Below are 20440 nucleotides of genomic sequence, written 5' to 3'. Positions count from 1 at the left end.
GAGAGAGAGGCACTATTTGGGCACATTTTGGGGGTTTTCTCTGTAATGTTTGCTTTGGGTTTTATATAGCTATATTGCTGACCACAAGTTGGCATTGTGTGTGTTACAGGTTCTCATTACAGCGACATTCAGAAGAAACTGGGAGCTCTGGAGAAAGCGGCGGAGGACTTGCGCAAAGTGAAAAGTATATTTATCCCGGCATTATTCACCGGAACATGAATCTCACTAATGTTATAAATGGGAAAGTTTGGATGTTTGGATGTTTGTTACTCGATCACGCAACAATGGCTGAACGGATTTGAATGAAATTTGGCACACACATAGTACATTACCTGGAATAAAGTATAGGATACTTTTTATTCCCATAACCAAAAAGGGGGCGGAGACAAATACACATTTCACTGGAAAATGTAAACAGCAGCCATTCTTACACTGTTAATGGTAGGGTTCTCATACTTTGCACAGTTGGTCGCTGGGTGACTGGGATTAATATTCAGAAAGGTGGGTGGAGTCTATAAAAGCCAATCAAAATTAACCTATTGATTTTCAAGGGGAATATGTAATTGCTGCCATTCTTGCACTGTTAATGGCACAAGCCTCAAACCTGGTACAGTTAGTCATTGGGTGACTGGGGTTCAAATTCAGAAAAAGGGGTGGAGCCACAAACAGCCCATCAGATTTGTTTCATTTCAATGCAAATTATTGAGGCCAAAGACTGCAAAGTTCACAAACTTGGTCATTTAGTAATTGTGTGTTAAAGGTAGAAAAGGTGGTTGGAGCCAACACCAGCCAAATACATACCCGGGCAACGCCGGGCCATCAGCTAGTATGGAATACATCTACAAGGGAAGGGGGTGTATTAGCATAATAATAAACTCCCAATCATTATTATGTTATAGACTAGAGATTATTATTATTATTATTTAGTATTTATATAGCGTCGACATATTACGCAGCGCTGTACAGTGTGTATATATATATATATATATATATATATATTGTCACTAACTGTCCCTCAAAGGAGCTCACAATCTAATCCCTACCATTGCCATATGTCTATATTATGTAGTGTAAGTACTGTGGTCTAGGGCCAATTTTAGGGAGAGCCAATTAACTTATCTGTATGTTTTTGGAATGTGGGAGGAAACCGGAGTGCCCGGAGGAAACCCACACAGACTCTGAGAGAACATATAAACTCTTTGCAGATAGTGCCCTGGCTGGGATTCGAACCAGGGACCCAGCGCTGCAAGGCGAGAGAGCTAACCACTACGCCACCGTGCTGCCCAATGGCTCGAACCTCAGATTTTGGGTTCGCGGACGTGAACTTTAGAGATAGTTTGAGTTTGCATGAACCGTGCGAACCGCTATAGACTTCAATGGGCAGGCGAATTTTAAAACCTACAAAGACTGTTTCTGGCCACAAAAGAGATGGACAAGTTGTTTCAATGGGTCTAACACCTGGAGTGTGGCATGCCAGAGGGGGATCCAAGCCAAAAGTCCCGGGGAAAATTGCGTATTTGATGCAGAGTAGGGTTATAATCCCTAAAGGGCAGAAATCACATTGCATTCCTAAATTGGAGGCATAAAGTGCTTGAAAACATCTTGCATGTGTATACATGGATCAGGTAGTGTAAGTAGTGTACTGCTTCCCACTGACAGACCAAACTCACTGTGTAACGCACCACAAACAGCTGCAAAGGGTTGTCATTAGTTGATGTCAGTCCCCACACGGCAATGTTTGGCTGTATGGCAATTGTGGGCTGTATCTATGCAGTGTCACCCACAAAGAGAGCTATGGTATAGTAAGTTAAATCACACAAATACAGTGGAAAGATACGCACTGGTGGTAATACAATGTGCTGGCAGACACTGGTGGGACTACAAATGCCAGCATGGAACTGTCTGTGGGCTGTACCTATGCAGTGTCACCCACAAAAAAGGTATGTTATAGTAAGTTAAATCACACAAATACAGTGGAAAGATATGCACTTGTGGTAATACAGTGTGCTGGCAGACACTGGTGGGACTAAAAATAGCAGCATGGAACTGTCTGTGGACTGTACCTATGCAGTGTCACCCACAAAAAAGGTATGTTATAGTAAGTTAAATCACACAAATACAGTGGAAAGATATGCACTGGTATAATACAGTGTGCTGAGCCTATCACAGTATAGAAAGTCTCAGCTGCAACAGGGCTGTATCTATGCAGTGACACACACACACACACACACACACGAACAAAATTAGCTCTCAAAAGAGCTTTGTTGGGGTACTTTCAGCAACAACATTGAGCGAGGCGCAAGTTAACAAGACCTAACTAACGCTTTCCCTAATCCCTATCTTTTCCAGCAATGTCTCTCCCTTCCTCTCACCAAAACAGCAGCAGCAGACTGAGAAAATGGCCGACGCTGCTGCGTTTTATAAGGGGGGTCCAGGAGGGAGTGCAGCCTGATTGGCTGCCATGTGTCTGCTGACTCTGATGTTGAGGGTCAAAGTTTAACCGAATTACGAGGTTTAGGGGCGGGTCAAACGCGCTATGTGTTTGCGTTCCCCTGCGGATGCGGATAGCTGAATCGCGAACTGTTTGGGCCATCTCTATTATAGACTTACATTCAGTACTAAACAGATAAATAATATGAGGGTCACTCAGAAAGGAACGCCCGCATGCTTCCATCTGCCGCACGTTATTCCCCCTGTGTCATTTCAAAGTGTCACCGGTGATTTGCGTGGGATAGGCTGCCGCAATGCATGCTGGGAGACGCCGTCCATTCATGCGAATACATTTCCTGGCTGGGAAGGTAATTAAAGCGGCATTGTCGGCCATACAATCAAATACCATTTACTCACTGCTCTGTGTTTTTTATGCAGTCTACATCCCGACCCTGCATTGCAAGCATTTTTAATATAATCATAAATGTGTCTGCTGTAATAAATCTTTACATTCCCATTCATTAGGGCCCGTTTTCACCAGCGTTTAGGATGCGAGGCAATCACCGCATCGCCATGCATCCCTCCGCAAGTACTTCTGGTTGCCATGCGTACAACTGGATGCGGCGTCATGCGGCTTCCCGTCGGCAGCTATGGGGACTCGGATGCGTGCTGCGGAAAACTGCAGCATGCTATCCAACATTTCCCCCGCGTCGCATCGCGCCGGATCGTGTAGGTCAATTAGCGACAATGGAAACTACTCCATTGACGTGGATTGGTTGCAGTTTCCTTGAATTGCCATGCGGAGCTGTTTCCGCATAGTAATACGTCTAGTGGAAACAGGCCCTAATCTAAGTCCCCGTGTCAGGGATCACTGATCAGTTATCAATGAGATGCCACGATCATTGTAACAGAACGAAGTAACACGTCCATGCATTACTTCCTGTTCACGTACTTATAGTACACTAATCGGAAATAATGAGCAAGGACATCTTGTGGCCAAATAGTAAAATTAGACCTACATACATTTATTTTAATAAGAAGACCCACACTTACATTTAAATTACCGGTAACTCCTTCCTTTAAAGAGAACCCGAGGTGTGTTTGAAGAATGTTATCTGCATACAGAGGATGGATCTGCCTATACAGCCCAGCCTCTGTTGCTATCCCAAACCCCCCTAAGGTCCCCCTGCACTCTGCAATCCCTCATAAATCACAGCCACGCTGCTGACAAACAGCTTGTCAGAGCTGGCTGTGTTTATCTCTATAGTGTCAGTCTGCTGCTCTCCCCGCCTCCTGCAGAACTCCAGTCCCCGCCTGCAGCCCTTCCCTCCCTGCTGATTGGAGGGAAGGGACGGAGGCAGGGACCGGAGCTATGCAGGAGGCGGGGGAGCAGCTGAGACTGACACTACAGATGTAAACACAGCCTCACAGCATGGCTGTGATTTATGAGGGATTGGAGAGTGCAGGGGGACCTTAGTGGGGTTTGGGATAGCAACAGAGGCTGGGCTGTATAGGCAGATCCAGCCTCTGTATGCAGATAACATTCTTTAAACACACCTCAGGTTCTCTTTAAAGAGAAACTAAGACCAAGAATTGAACTTTATCCCAATCAGTAGCTGATACCCTCTTTTACATGAGAAATCTATTCTTTCCTTTTCACAAACAGACCATCAGGGGGCGCTGTATGACTAATATTGTGGTGAAACTCCCACAAGAAACTCTGAGGACTGTGGTACTTCTGGCAGTTTCCTGTCTGGGAACCTTGTTGCATTGTGGGAAATAGCTGTTTACAGCTGTTTCCAACTGCCAAAAAAGCACGCAGCAGCTACATAACCTGCCAGCAGAAAAAATGTCACCATGTAATAAATGTCAGAATGTTAATCAGGGAGAGGAAAGATTTTACAATGAGCAAACACTGACTAAATCATTTATACATAATTATGTAAAAAATGAAGCGCTTTTTCTATTACATTATTTTCACTGGAGTTACTCTTTAAAGGACCACTATCGCGAAAAAAGTAGGCAGTTAGAATCTGACAGAACCAACAGGTTTTGGCCCAGTCCATCTCCTCATGGGGGATTCTCAGGGTTTACTTTGTTTTCAACATTTCCTGAACAGCAGTTGCAAAGTCTAACTGACAAAATAGTGTGCAAGTCAGTAGGGAGGCTGGCTGGTATCTTACTATTTTGGCAGGTGAACTGCTGTTCAGGAAATGCTGAAAACAAAGAAAACCCTGAGAATCCCCCATGAGTAGATGGACTGGCCCAAAAGCTGTCAGTTCTGTTATATTTTAACTGCCTACATTTTTTGCGATAGTGGTACTTTAAAGTTTATTATGCTGTTGCTTATCTTTTAGAACAGAGAGGAAGTTCAGGTCTGAAGATAGTTGTGTGATAATACAGAATCAGATATTAGAAAGCTGAACTGGTTAAGATTTTATCTGCACTTTCTGTAAACTTCACAGATAAAGATGGTCAAATGATAACAAGTTCTGTTTTACTCAGTGAAGTAGGAGGAAGTTAGAGGTCAACTTGAGACTCGACTGGAACCAAAACATCAAATAAACCAAAACCAGATATAGTATTAAAGTGAACCGAGTACCTTTTTAGCACTCAGGACATTTCTATAGCACTTGAAAAATGCATGCCAACAATCTGTTTCATTATTAAAATAAACTTTTATTTTACCTTGTATTTTACAATCAAAGGAGTTTTAATAGGCTGTTTCAGCAGCCTGACGGTCCGCAGAAATCTCAGGAAGCGAATTGTTTTATTGAGCTAATTACCCAGAAGAAAACAATCTCTTTTCAACAACAAAGGGGGTGGGTAATTAGGACTGTTTGACACACACAATGTTTTTGAAGAGATTTCCATTAGGTCCAATGCAAATTGATAAGCCATCTCAACAGATCGACCTAGATTTTTTCAGCATGTCAGATCGATTGAAATCGATCGAAATCGGCCGCAAATCGATCGATCGGTTAATCGATTTGCAATCAATTGATTTTGGCCGCTAATTGGCTCAGTGTATGGGCCCCTTTAGAGAGTGGACTTTCTTCTCTTGTGACTTTACATCAGAGGTGTAGCTATGGGGGGGCAAGGGGGAAATATGTCCCTGGGTGCAGCACTGTGAGGGCGCTCAGTGTAACCGCCACACCCCCAACGTGCATGATAGGCGGTTCACTGACCACCCTAAGAGCACCTGCTTCTCTTCCTTCCTCTACAGAGTGTGGCAACATTAGTTACAGCACAAGACTCACAGGCTACGTTTCATCAATGATGTCGTCTCTATGTTTAGTGCGTCCAGCATCCTCTCTTTGGTAACAGAGGCATCATGTGACATCTGACTATCTAAACAGCATTTGCACATTTGGCTCCACCCTGACCACACCCACTTACTAATGCTTGGCCACGCCCAGGCACTGAAACCCTAGCCACGCCTCTGCTTCACATCCCTTCAATTTGGCACATGTTTCACCATCCCTCATTCTCTTCCAGGATCCGCCTGCCTGACGTGTGAAGCTGGGTGGAAACAGAAGGGTGAAAGTTGTTACCAATTGACTCTGCAAAATCGAGCGTGGGTCGACGCCAAGAAGGACTGCGAGAGTAAGAAGGCCCATCTCGTGGTCATTAATGATCTGGAGGAGATGGTGAGGAGGCCTCGTTGTAGAGACATAAAGGGGAGAATGTGAGAAGCTGTGTCAGTTCTTGGCAGCTGCAGTGATATCATTTTTATACTTTTTTATTCTCCAGAAATTTCTTGCTGAGTTTTCAGAGAAGAAGAAGGTGTGGATCGGCCTCACAGACGCCGATGGGTCCTGGAAATGGGTGGACGGGACGCCTTATGCCAACACCCCAAAGTAAGAGTCCCATTATTACTCCCATTGCCCCCCAAAATCCACATGTCAACATCGATCCCAATTATCCCCTGCTGTTCAAATTCACAGTCATCCATCAATGTGTATGTAAAAGTAGGACACCATAAACTAGGGCTGTACAAACAATTTTGTGGAAATTTCCACTTTCCCACTTTTGTGGATAAAACACTTTTCATTCATTCCAGCCTCATAGTTTGCAATAGTAACAAAAAAGTAATACTTCCATCTGTTTAGTTTGGTTCTGCTATTATGTCTAGTTCTTGCAGTGGTGTGGTTGCACAGCCATGGGCCCTAGTGCAAATGTTACACTATCCTCTTACCTCAGAGCACTGTGTGTATAATAGTTTCATTGTTACAGACAACCAAACCTATAAGGAGAGCTGCTGCGTGAGAGAGGTGTAAGCAGGGGAGGGGACAGTCACTGTGTGAGAGAGGTGTAAGCAGGGGAGGGGACAGTCACTGTGTGAGAGACGTGTAAGCAGGGGAGGGTACAATCAATGTGTGAAAGAGGTGTAAGCAGGGGAGGGGACAGTCACTGTGTGAGAGAGGTGTAAGCAGGGGAGGGGACAGTCACTGTGTGAGAGAGGTAAGCAGGGGAGGGTACAATCACTGTGTGAGAGAGGTGTAAGCAGGGGAGGGGACAGTCACTGTGTGAGAGAGGTGTAAGCAGGGGAGGGGACAGTCACTGTGTGAGAGACGTGTAAGCAGGGGAGGGTACAATCACTGTGTGAGAGAGGTGTAAGCAGGGGAGGGGACAGTCACTGTGTGAGAGAGGCGTAAGCAGGGGAGGGAGGTGTAAGCAGGGGAGGGGACAGCTCAGTGGCGGACACAGCCATCAGTGGGCCCCTGTGCAAAATAGTAATTGTGGGCCCCCCTGACCTGCGCCGCGGCAAAAAATGGGCGTGGCTATGGGTGTGGATAGAACCTGCGGCAAAAAATGGGCGTGGCAATGACCGGATAAGGGCGGAGCTAACTAATTTAAAGTGATCCCGGGGTGAGAGTGATATGGAGGCTGCCATATTTATTTCCTTTTAAACAATACTAGTTGCCTGGCGGCCCTGCTGATCTATTTGGCTGCAGTAATAAACTGAATTACACCAGCAACAAGCATGCAGCTTAATCTTCTCAGTTCTGACAATATTGTCAGAAACCCCTGACCTGCTGCATGCTTGTTCAGGGTCTATGGTTGAAAGAATAAGAGGCGGAGGACCAGCACGGCAGCCAGGCAACTGGTATTGCTTAAAAGGAGAGAAATATGGCAGCCTCAATATTATTCTCACCTCAGGTTCCCTTGAAAAGTGCAACGCAAAGACAGTGGGCCCAAGTTTTGGTGACCCTTTCCCCAGAAAATTCACATAATTGTGCAGGTTTTCTCAAGAAAATACACATAATGTGAGCATATTTGCCCAGAAAATACATTCAATCATGTCTGCAGATTTGCCCAGAAAATACATTCAATCATGTCGGCAGATTTGCCCAGAAAATACGTGCAATCATGTCGGCAGATATACCCAGAAAATACATGCAATCATGTCGGCAGATATGCCCAGAAAATACATTCAATCATGTTGGCAGATATGCCCAGAAAATACGTGCAATCATGTCGGCAGATATGCCCAGAAAATACGTGCAATCATGTCGGCAGATATGCCCAGAAAATACGTGCAATCATGTCGGCAGATATGCCCAGAAAATACGTGCAATCATGTCGGCAGATGATGCCCAGAAAATACGTGCAATAATGTCGGCAGATTTGCCCAGAAAACACATGCAATCATGTAGCAAATTTGCCCAGAACATACATGCAATCGTGGCAGACCTGCCCAGAACATACACGCAATCATGTGGCAGACCTGCCCAGAACATACACCTGCTAATATAAATAATAAAAAAAAACATTTACTCACCTGCAGCAGCAGACCTCCTGTCCCAGCCTCAATCCGGCGCGCAGCTCCCATGGGTGGTTGGGTGGATAGGTAGCCTGGTGGGTGATTGGGTAAGTAGGTAGCCTGGTGGGTAGGTAGGTAGCCTGGTGGGTAGATAGGCAGTTTGGTGGGTAGGTAGGTAGCCCTTAGCCGGGTGGGTAGGTAGCCTGGTGGGTGGCTGGGTAGCCGGGTGGGTAGGTAGCCTGGTGGGTGGGTAGGTAGCCGGGTGGTTAGGTAGCCTGGTGGGTGGGTTGGTAACTAGCCCGGTAGGTAGCCGGGTGGGTGGGTGGATAGGTAGCCTGGTGGGTGGGTAGGTAGCCGGGTGGGTGGGTAGGTAGCCGGGTGGGTGGGTAGGTAGGTAGCCTGGTGGGTTGGTAGGTAGTCGGGTGGGTAGGTAGCCGGGTGGGTGGGTAGGTAGGTAGTCTGGTGGGTGGGTAGGTAGCCGGGTGGGAGGTTAGGTAGCCGGGTGGGTAGGTAGCCGGGTGGGTGGTTAGGTAGCCGGGTAGGTAGCCGGGTGGGTGGTTAGGTAGCCGGGTAGGTAGCCGGGTGGGTGGTTAGGTAGCCGGGTAGGTAGCCGGGTGGGTGGTTAGGTAGCTGGGTAGGTAGCCGGGTGGGTGGTTAGGTAGCCGGGTAGGTAGCCAGGTGGGTAGGTAGCCGGGTGGGTGGGTAGGTAGCCGGGTGGGTGGTTAGGTAGCCGGGTGGGTGGTTAGGTAGCCGGGTAGGAAGCCGGGTGGGTGGTTAGGTAGCTGGGTAGGTAGCCGGGTGGGTGGTTAGGTAGCCGGGTAGGTAGCCGGGTGGGTAGGTAGCCGGGTGGGTAGGTAGTCGGGTGGGTAGGTAGCCGGGTGGGTGGTTAGGTAGCCGGGTAGGTAGCCAGGTGGGTGGTTAGGTAGCCGGGTAGGTAGCCGGGTGGGTAGGTAGCCAGGTGGGTGGTTAGGTAGCCGGGTAGGTAGGTAGGTAGCCGGGTGGGTGGGTAGGTAGGTAGCCTGGTGGGTCTTTAGGTAGGTAGCCTGGTGGGTTGGTAGGTAGCTGGGTGGGTAGGTAGCCGGGTGGGTAGGTAGGTGGGCCTGCTGCTCTCCGGCTGGGGCTGGGCCTTAGCAAGCCTCTCCTCTGGCTGGCTGCTGCTCCTCCCGCCCGGTGACCAATCTCATCAGAGAGCAGACTCACCTGGCCTGGTTGGCTCTGACGATCTCCTCTCCCGGGTTGGGTCGTCGCCCTCTCTCTCCCTCTCCTGCGGCTCAAAGTGGGTCTGCCGCTGGGCGCTGGCCGAATCGGTCCTGCTGCGGCTGCCACAGTCTACCCCACTCGCCTCTCTCCTCCACGGCTCCACCGAGTCCCCCTGGCTTGGTCTGGCGGCTGGCGCGTGACGGTGACCTGCAGTTTGGCTTGGCGTATCCTCCTGTCCTCTGGGCTGGCTGTCTCCGAGACGAGTGACTCCTCCTCCCCTCTTTAGCGCTCAAACAAGGGGCCGTGGCAAGCACATTCTGGATCTCCGCTCCGCTCTCCTCTGGGCAATACCACATGCAGCATTGAGCGGGGGAGGGCGATTTTCGTGGGCACAAATCAGCGGGGGGGCGGGGGGTATGGGTGACGGGGGTGTTCTGGTTTGGCTAGTTTGGGGTACAGGGCCCCCCCCCCAAAAAAAAAGTTTACAAAAAAAAGTAAAAAAAAAAAAAATTGTGATAGATACACTATGTGTGGGCCCCTAAAGAAAAGCAACTTTAAGGGGCCCTCGTGCTGTCGCACGGCCAGCACGGCCGTATGTGTGCCACTGGGACAGCTACTTTGTGAGAGAGGTGTAAACAGGGGAGGGGACAGTCGCTGTGTGAGTGGTGTAAGCAGGGGAGAGGACAGCCACTGTATGAGAAAGGTGTAAGCAGGGGAGGGGACAGCCTGATGTGTGAGTGGTGTAAGCAGGGGAGGGGACAGCTACTGTGTGAGAGAGGTTTAAGCAGGGGAGGGGCAGCTGCTGTGTGAATGTGTATGCAGGGGAGGGGACCGCTACTGTGTGAGAGAGGTGTAAGCAGGGCAGGGGACAGCTACTTTGTGAGAGAGGTGTAAACAGGGGAGGGGACAGTCACTGTGTGAGTAGTGTTGGGGCGAACAGTGTTCGCCACTGTTCGGGTTCTGCAGAACATCACCCTGTTCGGGTGATGTTCGAGTTCGACCGAACACCTGATGGTGTTCGGCCAAACCGTTCGGCCATATGGCCGAACTAAGAGCGCATGGACGAACGTTCCCCGAACGTTCGGCTAGCGCTGTGATTGGCCGAACGGGTCACGTGGTTCGGACCCGAATGCGCTCTGATTGGCCGAACGGGTCACGTGGTTCGGGTAAATGAATACCCGATCCACGTCATTTCTCCGCCATTTGTCTGTGGGTTTAGCTTTGGGTAGGCAGGCAGGGTAGTTCTCTCTCCAGCCAGGCTAGCCAGGGTCCCCCAAGTCATTGTGTCGCTGCTGGGAACAGTAGTACACCGCTCACCCACACTATATAGCATTGTGTTTACTGCCACTCTGTGTACACCGCTCACCCACCACTGTATAGCATTGTGTTTACTGCCACTCTGTGTCTCTGCTGGGAACAGTAGTACACCGCTCACCCGCCACTGTATAGCATTGTGCTCTGTGTCGCTGCTGGAAATAGTAGTACACCGCTCACCCACCACTGTATAGCATTGTGCTCTGTGTCGCTGCTGGGAATAGTAGTACACCGCTCACCCACCACTGTATAGCATTGTGCTCTGTGTCGCTGCTGGGAACAGTAGTACACCGCATACCCACCAATGACATTTTCCGCATTTAAAAGACATTTTTTCCTTTGAAACTTTACAATCAATTTTCTCAAAAACTATAAGCTCTTTTTCAAATATTTTTTTTCCTCTTGTACCCACTCCCAAGGTGCACATACCCTGCAAATTTGGGGTATGTAGCATGTAAGGAAGCTTTACAAAGCACGAAAGTTCGGGTCCCCATTGACTTCCATTATGTTCGGAGTTCGGCGCGAACACCCGAACATCGCGGCCATGTTCGGCGAACGTTCGCGAAACCGAACATCCAGGTGTTCGCCCAACACTATGTGTGAGTGGTGTAAGCAGGGGAGAGGACAGCCACTGTATGAGAGAGGTGTAAGCAGGGGAGGAGACAGCTGATGTGTGAGTGGTGTAAGCAGGGGAGGAGACAGCTACTGTGTGAGAGAGGTTTAAGCAGGGGAGGGGCAGCGGCTGTGTGAATGTGTATGCAGGGGAGGGGACCGCTACTGTGTGAGAAAGTTCTAAGCAGGGGAGGGGACCGCTACTGTGTGAGAAAGTTGTAAGCAGGGGAGGGGACAGCCACTGTCAGTTGGCTGATGGTGTAATGGTTAAGGGCTCTGCCTCTGACACAGGAGACCAGGGTTCGAATCTCGGCTCTGCCTGTTCAGTAAGCCAGCACTAATTCAGTAGGAGACCTTTGGCAAGTCTCCCTTACACTGCTACTGCCAATAGAGCGCGCCCTAGTGGCTGCTGCTCTGCTCTGGCGCTTTGAGTCCGCAAGGAGAAAAGCGCAATATAAATGTTATTAGTCTTGTCTTGTCACTGTGTGAGAGAGGTATAAGCAGGGGAGGGGACAGCCACTGTGTCAGTGTTATATCTAGGGGAGAGGACAGTCACTGTGTGAGAGAGGTGTAAGCAGGGTAGGGGACAGCTTCAGTGTGATAGACGAGTAAGGAGGGGAGGGGACAGCTGCTGTGTGAGTGGTGTAGGCAGGGCAGGAGAAAGCTACTGTGTGAGAGAGGTATAAGCAGGGGAGGGGACAGCTACTGTGCGAGAGAGTTGTAAGCAGGGGAGGGGACAGCCACTGTATGAGAGAGGTGTAAGCAGGGGAGGGGACAGCTACTGTGTAAGATAGGTATAAGCAGGGAAGGGGACAGCCACTGTGCCAGTATTATAAGCAGGGGAGAGGACAGTCACTGTGTGAGAGAGGTGTAAGCAGGGTAGTGGACAGCTTCAGTGTGAGAGAGGAGTAAGGAGAGGAGGGGACAGCTGCCGAGTGAATGGTGCAAGCAGGGAATGGGTCAGCCACTGTGTGAAAGTGTTGTAAACGGGATGAGACAGCCGCTGTGTGAGTGTTGTAAGCAGAGGTGGGGACAGTCACTGTGTGAGAGAGGTGTAAGCAGGGGAGGAGAAAGCTACTGTGTGAGAGAGTTGTAAGCAGGGGAGTGGACAGTCATTGTGTGAGAGAGGTGTAAGCAGGGGAGGGGACAGCTACAGTGTGCAAGAGAAGTAAGCAGGGGAGGGGACAGCTACTGTGTGAGACATGTAAGCAGGGGAGGGGACAGTCACTGTGTGAGAGAGTTGTAAGCAGGGGAGGGGACAGTCACTGTGTGAGAGAGGTGTAATCAAAGGAGGGGACAGCCGCTGTGTGAGTAGTGTAAGCAGGGGAGGGGACTGCCTCTGTGTGAGTTGTGTAAGCAGGCGAGGGGACAACCATTGTTTGAGAGAGATGTAAGCAAGGGAAGGAGCAGCCACTGTGTAGAAGTGTAAGCAGGGGAGGGGACAGCCACTGTAAGAGAGTGGTAAGCAGGGGAGGGGACAGCCACTGTGTGTGAAAGGTGAAAGCAAGGAAGGGTACAAGAACTGTGTAATTGGCAGTTTCTGAGTCAGTGGTGGGTCAGACTACAGTGTGACCCTTACTGATCTGAAATTCCAACTATAAAACACTTTCCTAGCAGAAAATGGTTTCTGAGAGCAGGAAAGAGATAACAAGGGTAAATAGTTCATAGATTTTACCTCTGGCATACTTCAATGAATGTGTCATTGAGCAAAAACAATAAAACAGTAAAAACTTAAATATAGATTTAAATATAAAATAAAACTATGGAATATCTTTTAAAAAGTCATTTTTAGGAGAAGGAGGATAGATACAATTGATTATTTCAATCGTTTATTTTCACCTCGGGTGTCCTTTAAAACCTGCTTGAATGAGTTGAAGGTGGGGCGAATCTGATGGGGGAAGGGAGTTCCATAGAGTAGGGGCTGCTCTGAAGGAGTCCTAAAGGCTGGCACGTTAGTGAGTGATATGGACATCAGTAGAGTGTAGGAGGAGCCATAGGGGGTGGAGGAGGGGCCCCATGTGGATTCCTGAGGTTGGGGGGCCCTGGTGCTTTTGCTACCGCTGCATCCCCTGTAGCTGTGCCACCTGTTCAATGTCACTAATGCCACTTGTTTCCTGTAGGTTCTGGAATCCCAATCAGCCGGATAACTGGACTGACCCCCGTTACGGGGGAGTGGAAGATTGCGTGGTTACCATACATGAAGATAGGTGGAACGATGAACATTGTTCCGTTACTTATCCGTACGCCTGTGAGAAGCCGGCCTCCGGGGCGTGATTAATTGTACCAATTCTACCAGCATGTCAAGAGACTATTACCCGGACCAGCTGAGTGCATTTCCAGCCATTCACAGGACATTATTGCTTTCTGTGTGGTCAAACTGAAGTTCAAATGGCCATTACTATTATGAAACGTTATTTTTTCATTGTGTCCTGAAGTGTTGAAGCACAGAGTGCTGTATGAGTGTCCCCCCTCCTCCTGCCTGACCTGCATTCCTCTGTCCTGCATTAAAGCATATCTCCCAACTTTTTGAGATAAGTAAGAAGCACACTGTAAGACACGCCCCTGCCTCACCTCTAACCACGCCCCCACCACACTCCACCCCATGCAGATCACAAGAATTCAGAATCAAATGATGGTTTTTTTTTCATTCAAACAACACTGGTCCTTTTTTTTTCTTTTTTTTTCCCTTTTTTTTATCATTGTTAGTTTTTCTACATTTTAACACTTGAACATAAGAAATATATATATTTAATTGATAGGATTAACCTTTTTAGAGTCAGTTAAACACATTTTCAGTAGTTAAAATACATTAATTATTTATCAGCCAATAGGAGAGAAGGAGGCGGCACTAGTTGCTGCTGGCAGACTTAGTGGGGGTCGGTGGCAAAGCTCGATGTGCCCCCAGACAAGAGCACATGTATGCAACAACAAAAAGGTAGAAAGAGTCCGGGCACCAAGAAGCTGCAGAATCCACGTTTATTTCATCCCCACAAACTGACAGAAAAGGGTGCACAGGGCTGGTCTAACAGCCGTTTCACAAGCACAAAAACACTTGCTTCCTCAGAGACCTTCTGGGGAAGCAAGTGTTTTTGTGCTTGTGAAACGGCTGTTAGACCAGCCCTGTGCACCCTTTTCTGTTAGTTTGTGGGGATGAAATAAACGTGGATTCTGCAGCTTCTTGGTGCCCGGACTCTTTCTACTGTTTTGTTGTTGCATACATTAATTATTTACACCGGGTCAGGAAAATATGGCGTGGGGAAAAAATGGCGCACAGTGATAAATCTTTTAAAACGGTATTTATAGTTTTAAGGATATGCAGTAACTTTATTTAAAATGCTATTTATCGTTGGTCTGACCCCCGCCCCTCATGTCCTGCGGTGTCCCCCGGTTCCTGTCTTCTGCCTCCCCCGCCCCCCCTCGCACGTCCAATTTTGTCTCCCAGTGATTTCATCTCTGCCCCGGACTGGAGTGTAATGCTACAACAGTCCTACCTAAGCAGATCTTACGAACAGCTGGTGGATGTATCTGCTCGCTGCCGCTGAAGACTTTCTGATGCACCAATCACGCTGGGGGCGCTGCTCCAGAATTGCCAATCACCGCTGCTCATGTCTCTGCTCCGTCTGCTAATTGGACCCAATGCTCCCGCCTCCGAGACCATCGCGTCCAATTAGCAGACGGAGCAGAGACATGAGCAGCGGTGATTGGCAGTTCTGGAGCAGCGCCCCCAGCGTGATTGGTGCATCAGAAAGTCTTCAGCGGCAGCGAGCAGATACATCCACCAGCTGTTCGTAAGATCTGCTTAGGTAGGACTGTTGTAGCATTACACTCCAGTCCGGGCCAGAGATGAAATCACTGGGAGACAAAATTGGACGTGCGAGGGGGGGGGCGGGGGAGGCAGACAGGAACCGGGGGACACCGCAGGACATGAGGGGCGGGGGTCAGACCAACGATAAATAGCGTTTTAAATAAAGTTACTGCATATCCTTAAAACTATAAATACCGTTTTAAAAGATTTATCACTGTGCGCCATTTTTTCCCCACGCCATTTTTGACTGTACGCTTTACACAGATCTGCACATAGGCCCTGAAATGAGGAAGAAAGAGGGACAGAGGGACTGAGTGCCCATATATCAGGCAATGAATGGGCAGATCAATCATGATGAGTCAGATCTCTCTCTGATTGAATGTGATCAGAGAGAGATCTGTTGGCTGCCCAAACACCGCAGAACAATTTCTCATAGATTTCAGCGTGACATTGATCAGAAATCGGCCCAGAAGCCGCAGTGGGACCATTGGGGGGAGAAGTTTCTTTACCCTGTCCTGATAGACTGTCAACTAAGGGCACAGAGAGGAAAAAACTGCTCAATTGTTCTAATGACTGCATCTGCTCAGCCACTGATCAGGAATCATACAAAGTTTTGCAAACAAAGATTTGCAGACAGTCCCTAGTCAGTGTGCAGCAGGCTCTTGTGTACAGCGCTCAGCCCCCAGCCTCTCTACCCCTCCCCAAGTGTTCTGTACTGTAGTGATGCTGGAGGAGTCTGCAGAGCCAGTTCTGCTCCATCAGAGATGGACAGAGTGAGGGTAATAAGCTGAGGCTGGAAGCACACTCTTCTCTATGGGTATGGGCTTTCTGTATGGGTTTTCTGCATGCCATGTACTGTATGTTTTAACACAGAAGCTAGTGTCATAGTTGATACAGAAAATGGCTGCAGTGCTTGAGGCCCATTTTCCACGGGTAGTTGACGGGCAGTGAAAAGCCTCTCGAACTCTCACAACTGCTCACTGCTGCCTGACAACTGTTTGCTGCTGCCTGGCAACTGCTCACTGCTGCCTGGTAAGAGATCCCCCCCCCCCCCCCCCCCAAAAAAAAAAACCTCAGCACATTTATTTATTTTTTTTGATGGGAGGGCTGATGGGTTGGGTTGCCGGACGTGATGCTGCACATTTTGGGGTAAAGGAACCATCAGGATGTGGACGGAGCTAACAGTTATGAAACTCTGCAGTCTATACAGCGCTGCAGAAGATGTCAGAGCTATATAAATACATAATAATAATATGGTAGGACATTAGACTATGACTATGGTAGGATTAGATTGTGAGCTCCTCTGAGGACAGTCAGTGACATGACTATGTACTCTGTACAGTGCTGCAGGAGATGTCAGTGCTATATAAATACATAATAATAATATGGTAGGACATTAGACTATGACTATGGTAGGATTAGATTGTGAGCTCCTCTGAGGACAGTCAGTGACATGACTATGTACTCTGTACAGTGCTGCAGGAGATGTCAGTGCTATATAAATACATAATAATAATATGGTAGGACATTAGACTATGACTATGGTAGGATTAGATTGTGAGCTCCTCTGAGGACAGTCAGTGACATGACTATGTACTCTGTAATGTGCTGCAGAAGATGTCAGTGCTATATAAATACATAATAATATGGTAGGACATTAGACTATGACTATGGTAGGATTAGACTGTGAGCTCCTCTGAGGACAGTCAGTGACATGACTATGTACTCTGTAATGTGCTGCAGGAGATGTCAGTGCTATATAAATACATAATAATAATATGGTAGGACATTAGACAATGACTATGGTAGGATTAGATTGTGAGCTCCTCTGAGGACAGTCAGTGACATGACTATGTGCTCTGTAATATGCTGCAGAAGATGTCAGTGCTATATAAATACATAATAATAATAATATGGTAGGACATTACACTATGACTATGGTAGGATTAGAGTGTGATCTCCTCTGAGGACAGTCAGTGACATGACTATGTGCTCTGTAATATGCTGCAGAAGATGTCAGTGCTATATAAATACATAATAATAATATGGTAGGACATTAGACTATGACTATGGTAGGATTAGAGTGTGTCCTCCTCTGAGGACAGTCAGTGACATGACTATGTACTCTGTAATGTGCTGCAGGAGATGTCAGTGCTATATAAATACATAATAATAATATGGTAGGACATTAGACAATGACTATGGTAGGATTAGATTGCGAGCTCCTCTGAGGACAGTCAGTGACATGACTATGTGCTCTGTAATGTGCTGCAGGATATGTCAGTGCTATATAAGTACACAATAATAATATGATAGGACATTAGACTATGACTATGGTAGGATTAGAGTGTGAGCTCCTCTGAGGACAGTCAGTGACATGACTATGTACTCTGTAATGTGTTGCAGAAGATGTCAGTGCTATATAAATACATAATAATAATATGGTAGGACATTAGACTATGACTATGGTATGAATTAGATTGTGAGCTCCTCTGAGGACAGCCAGTGGCATGACTATGTACTCTGTAATGTGCTGCAGAAGATGTCAGTGCTATATAAATACATAATAATAATAATATGGTAGGACATTAGACTATGACTATAGTAGAATTAGATTGTGAGCTCCTCTGAGGACAGTCAGTGACATGGCTATGTACTCTGTAATGTGCTGCAGAAGATGTCAGGGCTATATAAATACATAATAATAATATGGTAATACATTAGGCTATGACGATGGTAGGGATTAGAGTGTGAGCTCCTCTGGGGACAGTCAGTGACATGACTATGTACTCTGTAATGTGCTGCAGAAGATGTCAGGGCTATATAAATAGATAATAATAATATGGTAGGACATTAGACTATGACTCTGGTAGTGATTAGAGTGTGAGCTCCTCTGAGGACAGTCAGTAACATGACTATGTACTCTGTAATGTGCTGCAGGAGATGTCAGTGCTATATAAATACATAATAATAATATGGTAGGACATTAGACTATGACTATGGTAGGATTAGAGTGTGAGCTCCTCTGAGGACAGTCAGTGACATGACTATGTACTCTGTACAGTGCTGCAGGAGATGTCAGTGCTATATAAATACATAATAATAATATGGTAGGACATTAGACTATGACTATGGTAGGATTAGATTGTGAGCTCCTCTGAGGACAGTCAGTGACATGACTATGTACTCTGTACAGTGCTGCAGGAGATGTCAGTGCTATATAAATACATAATAATAATATGGTAGGACATTAGACTATGACTATGGTAGGATTAGATTGTGAGCTCCTCTGAGGACAGTCAGTGACATGACTATGTACTCTGTAATGTGCTGCAGAAGATGTCAGTGCTATATAAATACATAATAATATGGTAGGACATTAGACTATGACTATGGTAGGATTAGACTGTGAGCTCCTCTGAGGACAGTCAGTGACATGACTATGTACTCTGTAATGTGCTGCAGGAGATGTCAGTGCTATATAAATACATAATAATAATATGGTAGGACATTAGACAATGACTATGGTAGGATTAGATTGTGAACTCCTCTGAGGACAGTCAGTGACATGACTATGTGCTCTGTAATATGCTGCAGAAGATGTCAGTGCTATATAAATACATAATAATAATAATATGGTAGGACATTACACTATGACTATGGTAGGATTAGAGTGTGATCTCCTCTGAGGACAGTCAGTGACATGACTATGTGCTCTGTAATATGCTGCAGAAGATGTCAGTGCTATATAAATACATAATAATAATATGGTAGGACATTAGACTATGACTATGGTAGGATTAGAGTGTGTCCTCCTCTGAGGACAGTCAGTGACATGACTATGTACTCTGTAATGTGCTGCAGGAGATGTCAGTGCTATATAAATACATAATAATAATATGGTAGGACATTAGACAATGACTATGGTAGGATTAGATTGCGAGCTCCTCTGAGGACAGTCAGTGACATGACTATGTGCTCTGTAATGTGCTGCAGGATATGTCAGTGCTATATAAGTACACAATAATAATATGATAGGACATTAGACTATGACTATGGTAGGATTAGAGTGTGAGCTCCTCTGAGGACAGTCAGTGACATGACTATGTACTCTGTAATGTGTTGCAGAAGATGTCAGTGCTATATAAATACATAATAATAATATGGTAGGACATTAGACTATGACTATGGTATGAAATAGATTGTGAGCTCCTCTGAGGACAGCCAGTGGCATGACTATGTACTCTGTAATGTGCTGCAGAAGATGTCAGTGCTATATAAATACATAATAATAATAATATGGTAGGACATTAGACTATGACTATAGTAGAATTAGATTGTGAGCTCCTCTGAGGACAGTCAGTGACATGGCTATGTACTCTGTAAAGTGCTGCAGAAGATGTCAGTGCTATATAAATACATAATAATAATATGGTAATACATTAGGCTATGACGATGGTAGGGATTAGAGTGTGAGCTCCTCTGGGGACAGTCAGTGACATGACTATGTACTCTGTAATGTGCTGCAGAAGATGTCAGGGCTATATAAATAGATAATAATAATATGGTAGGACATTAGACTATGACTCTGGTAGTGATTAGAGTGTGAGCTCCTCTGAGGACAGTCAGTAACATGACTATGTACTCTGTAATGTGCTGCAGGAGATGTCAGTGCTATATAAATACATAATAATAATATGGTAGGACATTAGACTATGACTATGGTAGGATTAGAGTGTGAGCTCCTCTGAGGACAGTCAGTGACATGACTATGTACTCTGTACAGTGCTGCAGGAGATGTCAGTGCTATATAAATACATAATAATAATATGGTAGGACATTAGACTATGACTATGGTAGGATTAGATTGTGAGCTCCTCTGAGGACAGTCAGTGACATGACTATGTACTCTGTACAGTGCTGCAGGAGATATCAGTGCTATATAAATACATAATAATAATATGGTAGGACATTAGACTATGACTATGGTAGGATTAGATTGTGAGCTCCTCTGAGGACAGTCAGTGACATGACTATGTACTCTGTAATGTGCTGCAGAAGATGTCAGTGCTATATAAATACATAATAATATGGTAGGACATTAGACTATGACTATGGTAGGATTAGACTGTGAGCTCCTCTGAGGACAGTCAGTGACATGACTATGTACTCTGTAATGTGCTGCAGGAGATGTCAGTGCTATATAAATACATAATAATAATATGGTAGGACATTAGACAATGACTATGGTAGGATTAGATTGTGAACTCCTCTGAGGACAGTCAGTGACATGACTATGTGCTCTGTAATAT

General features: G+C 46.5%; 1 protein-coding gene across 3 annotated transcripts in view; it reads left to right on the top strand.

Moving 5' to 3' along the window:
* LOC137560868 (asialoglycoprotein receptor 2-like) overlaps window positions 1-13838 on the top strand; it is a 38349-nt gene extending 24511 nt beyond the window's left edge. For 2 of the 3 annotated variants that reach the window (XM_068272024.1, XM_068272023.1), the window contains 4 exons: window positions 110-184; window positions 5929-6080; window positions 6184-6290; window positions 13444-13838. In XM_068272024.1, the coding sequence (XP_068128125.1) occupies window positions 110-184; window positions 5929-6080; window positions 6184-6290; window positions 13444-13597 (488 nt within the window). In that variant the 3' untranslated portion in view covers window positions 13598-13838. The remainder of the gene's footprint in view (window positions 1-109; window positions 185-5928; window positions 6081-6183; window positions 6291-13443) is intronic. The other variant, XM_068272025.1, reaches the window with a different exon arrangement.
* Window positions 13839-20440: the final 6602 nt, after the last annotated feature.

The sequence above is a fragment of the Hyperolius riggenbachi genome, chromosome 3, assembly GCF_040937935.1.
Source record: "Hyperolius riggenbachi isolate aHypRig1 chromosome 3, aHypRig1.pri, whole genome shotgun sequence".
Classification (NCBI taxonomy): domain Eukaryota; kingdom Metazoa; phylum Chordata; class Amphibia; order Anura; family Hyperoliidae; genus Hyperolius; species Hyperolius riggenbachi.
Note: the sequence above shows the minus strand (reverse complement) of the source record. Positions and strands in the feature narration are given on the sequence as shown.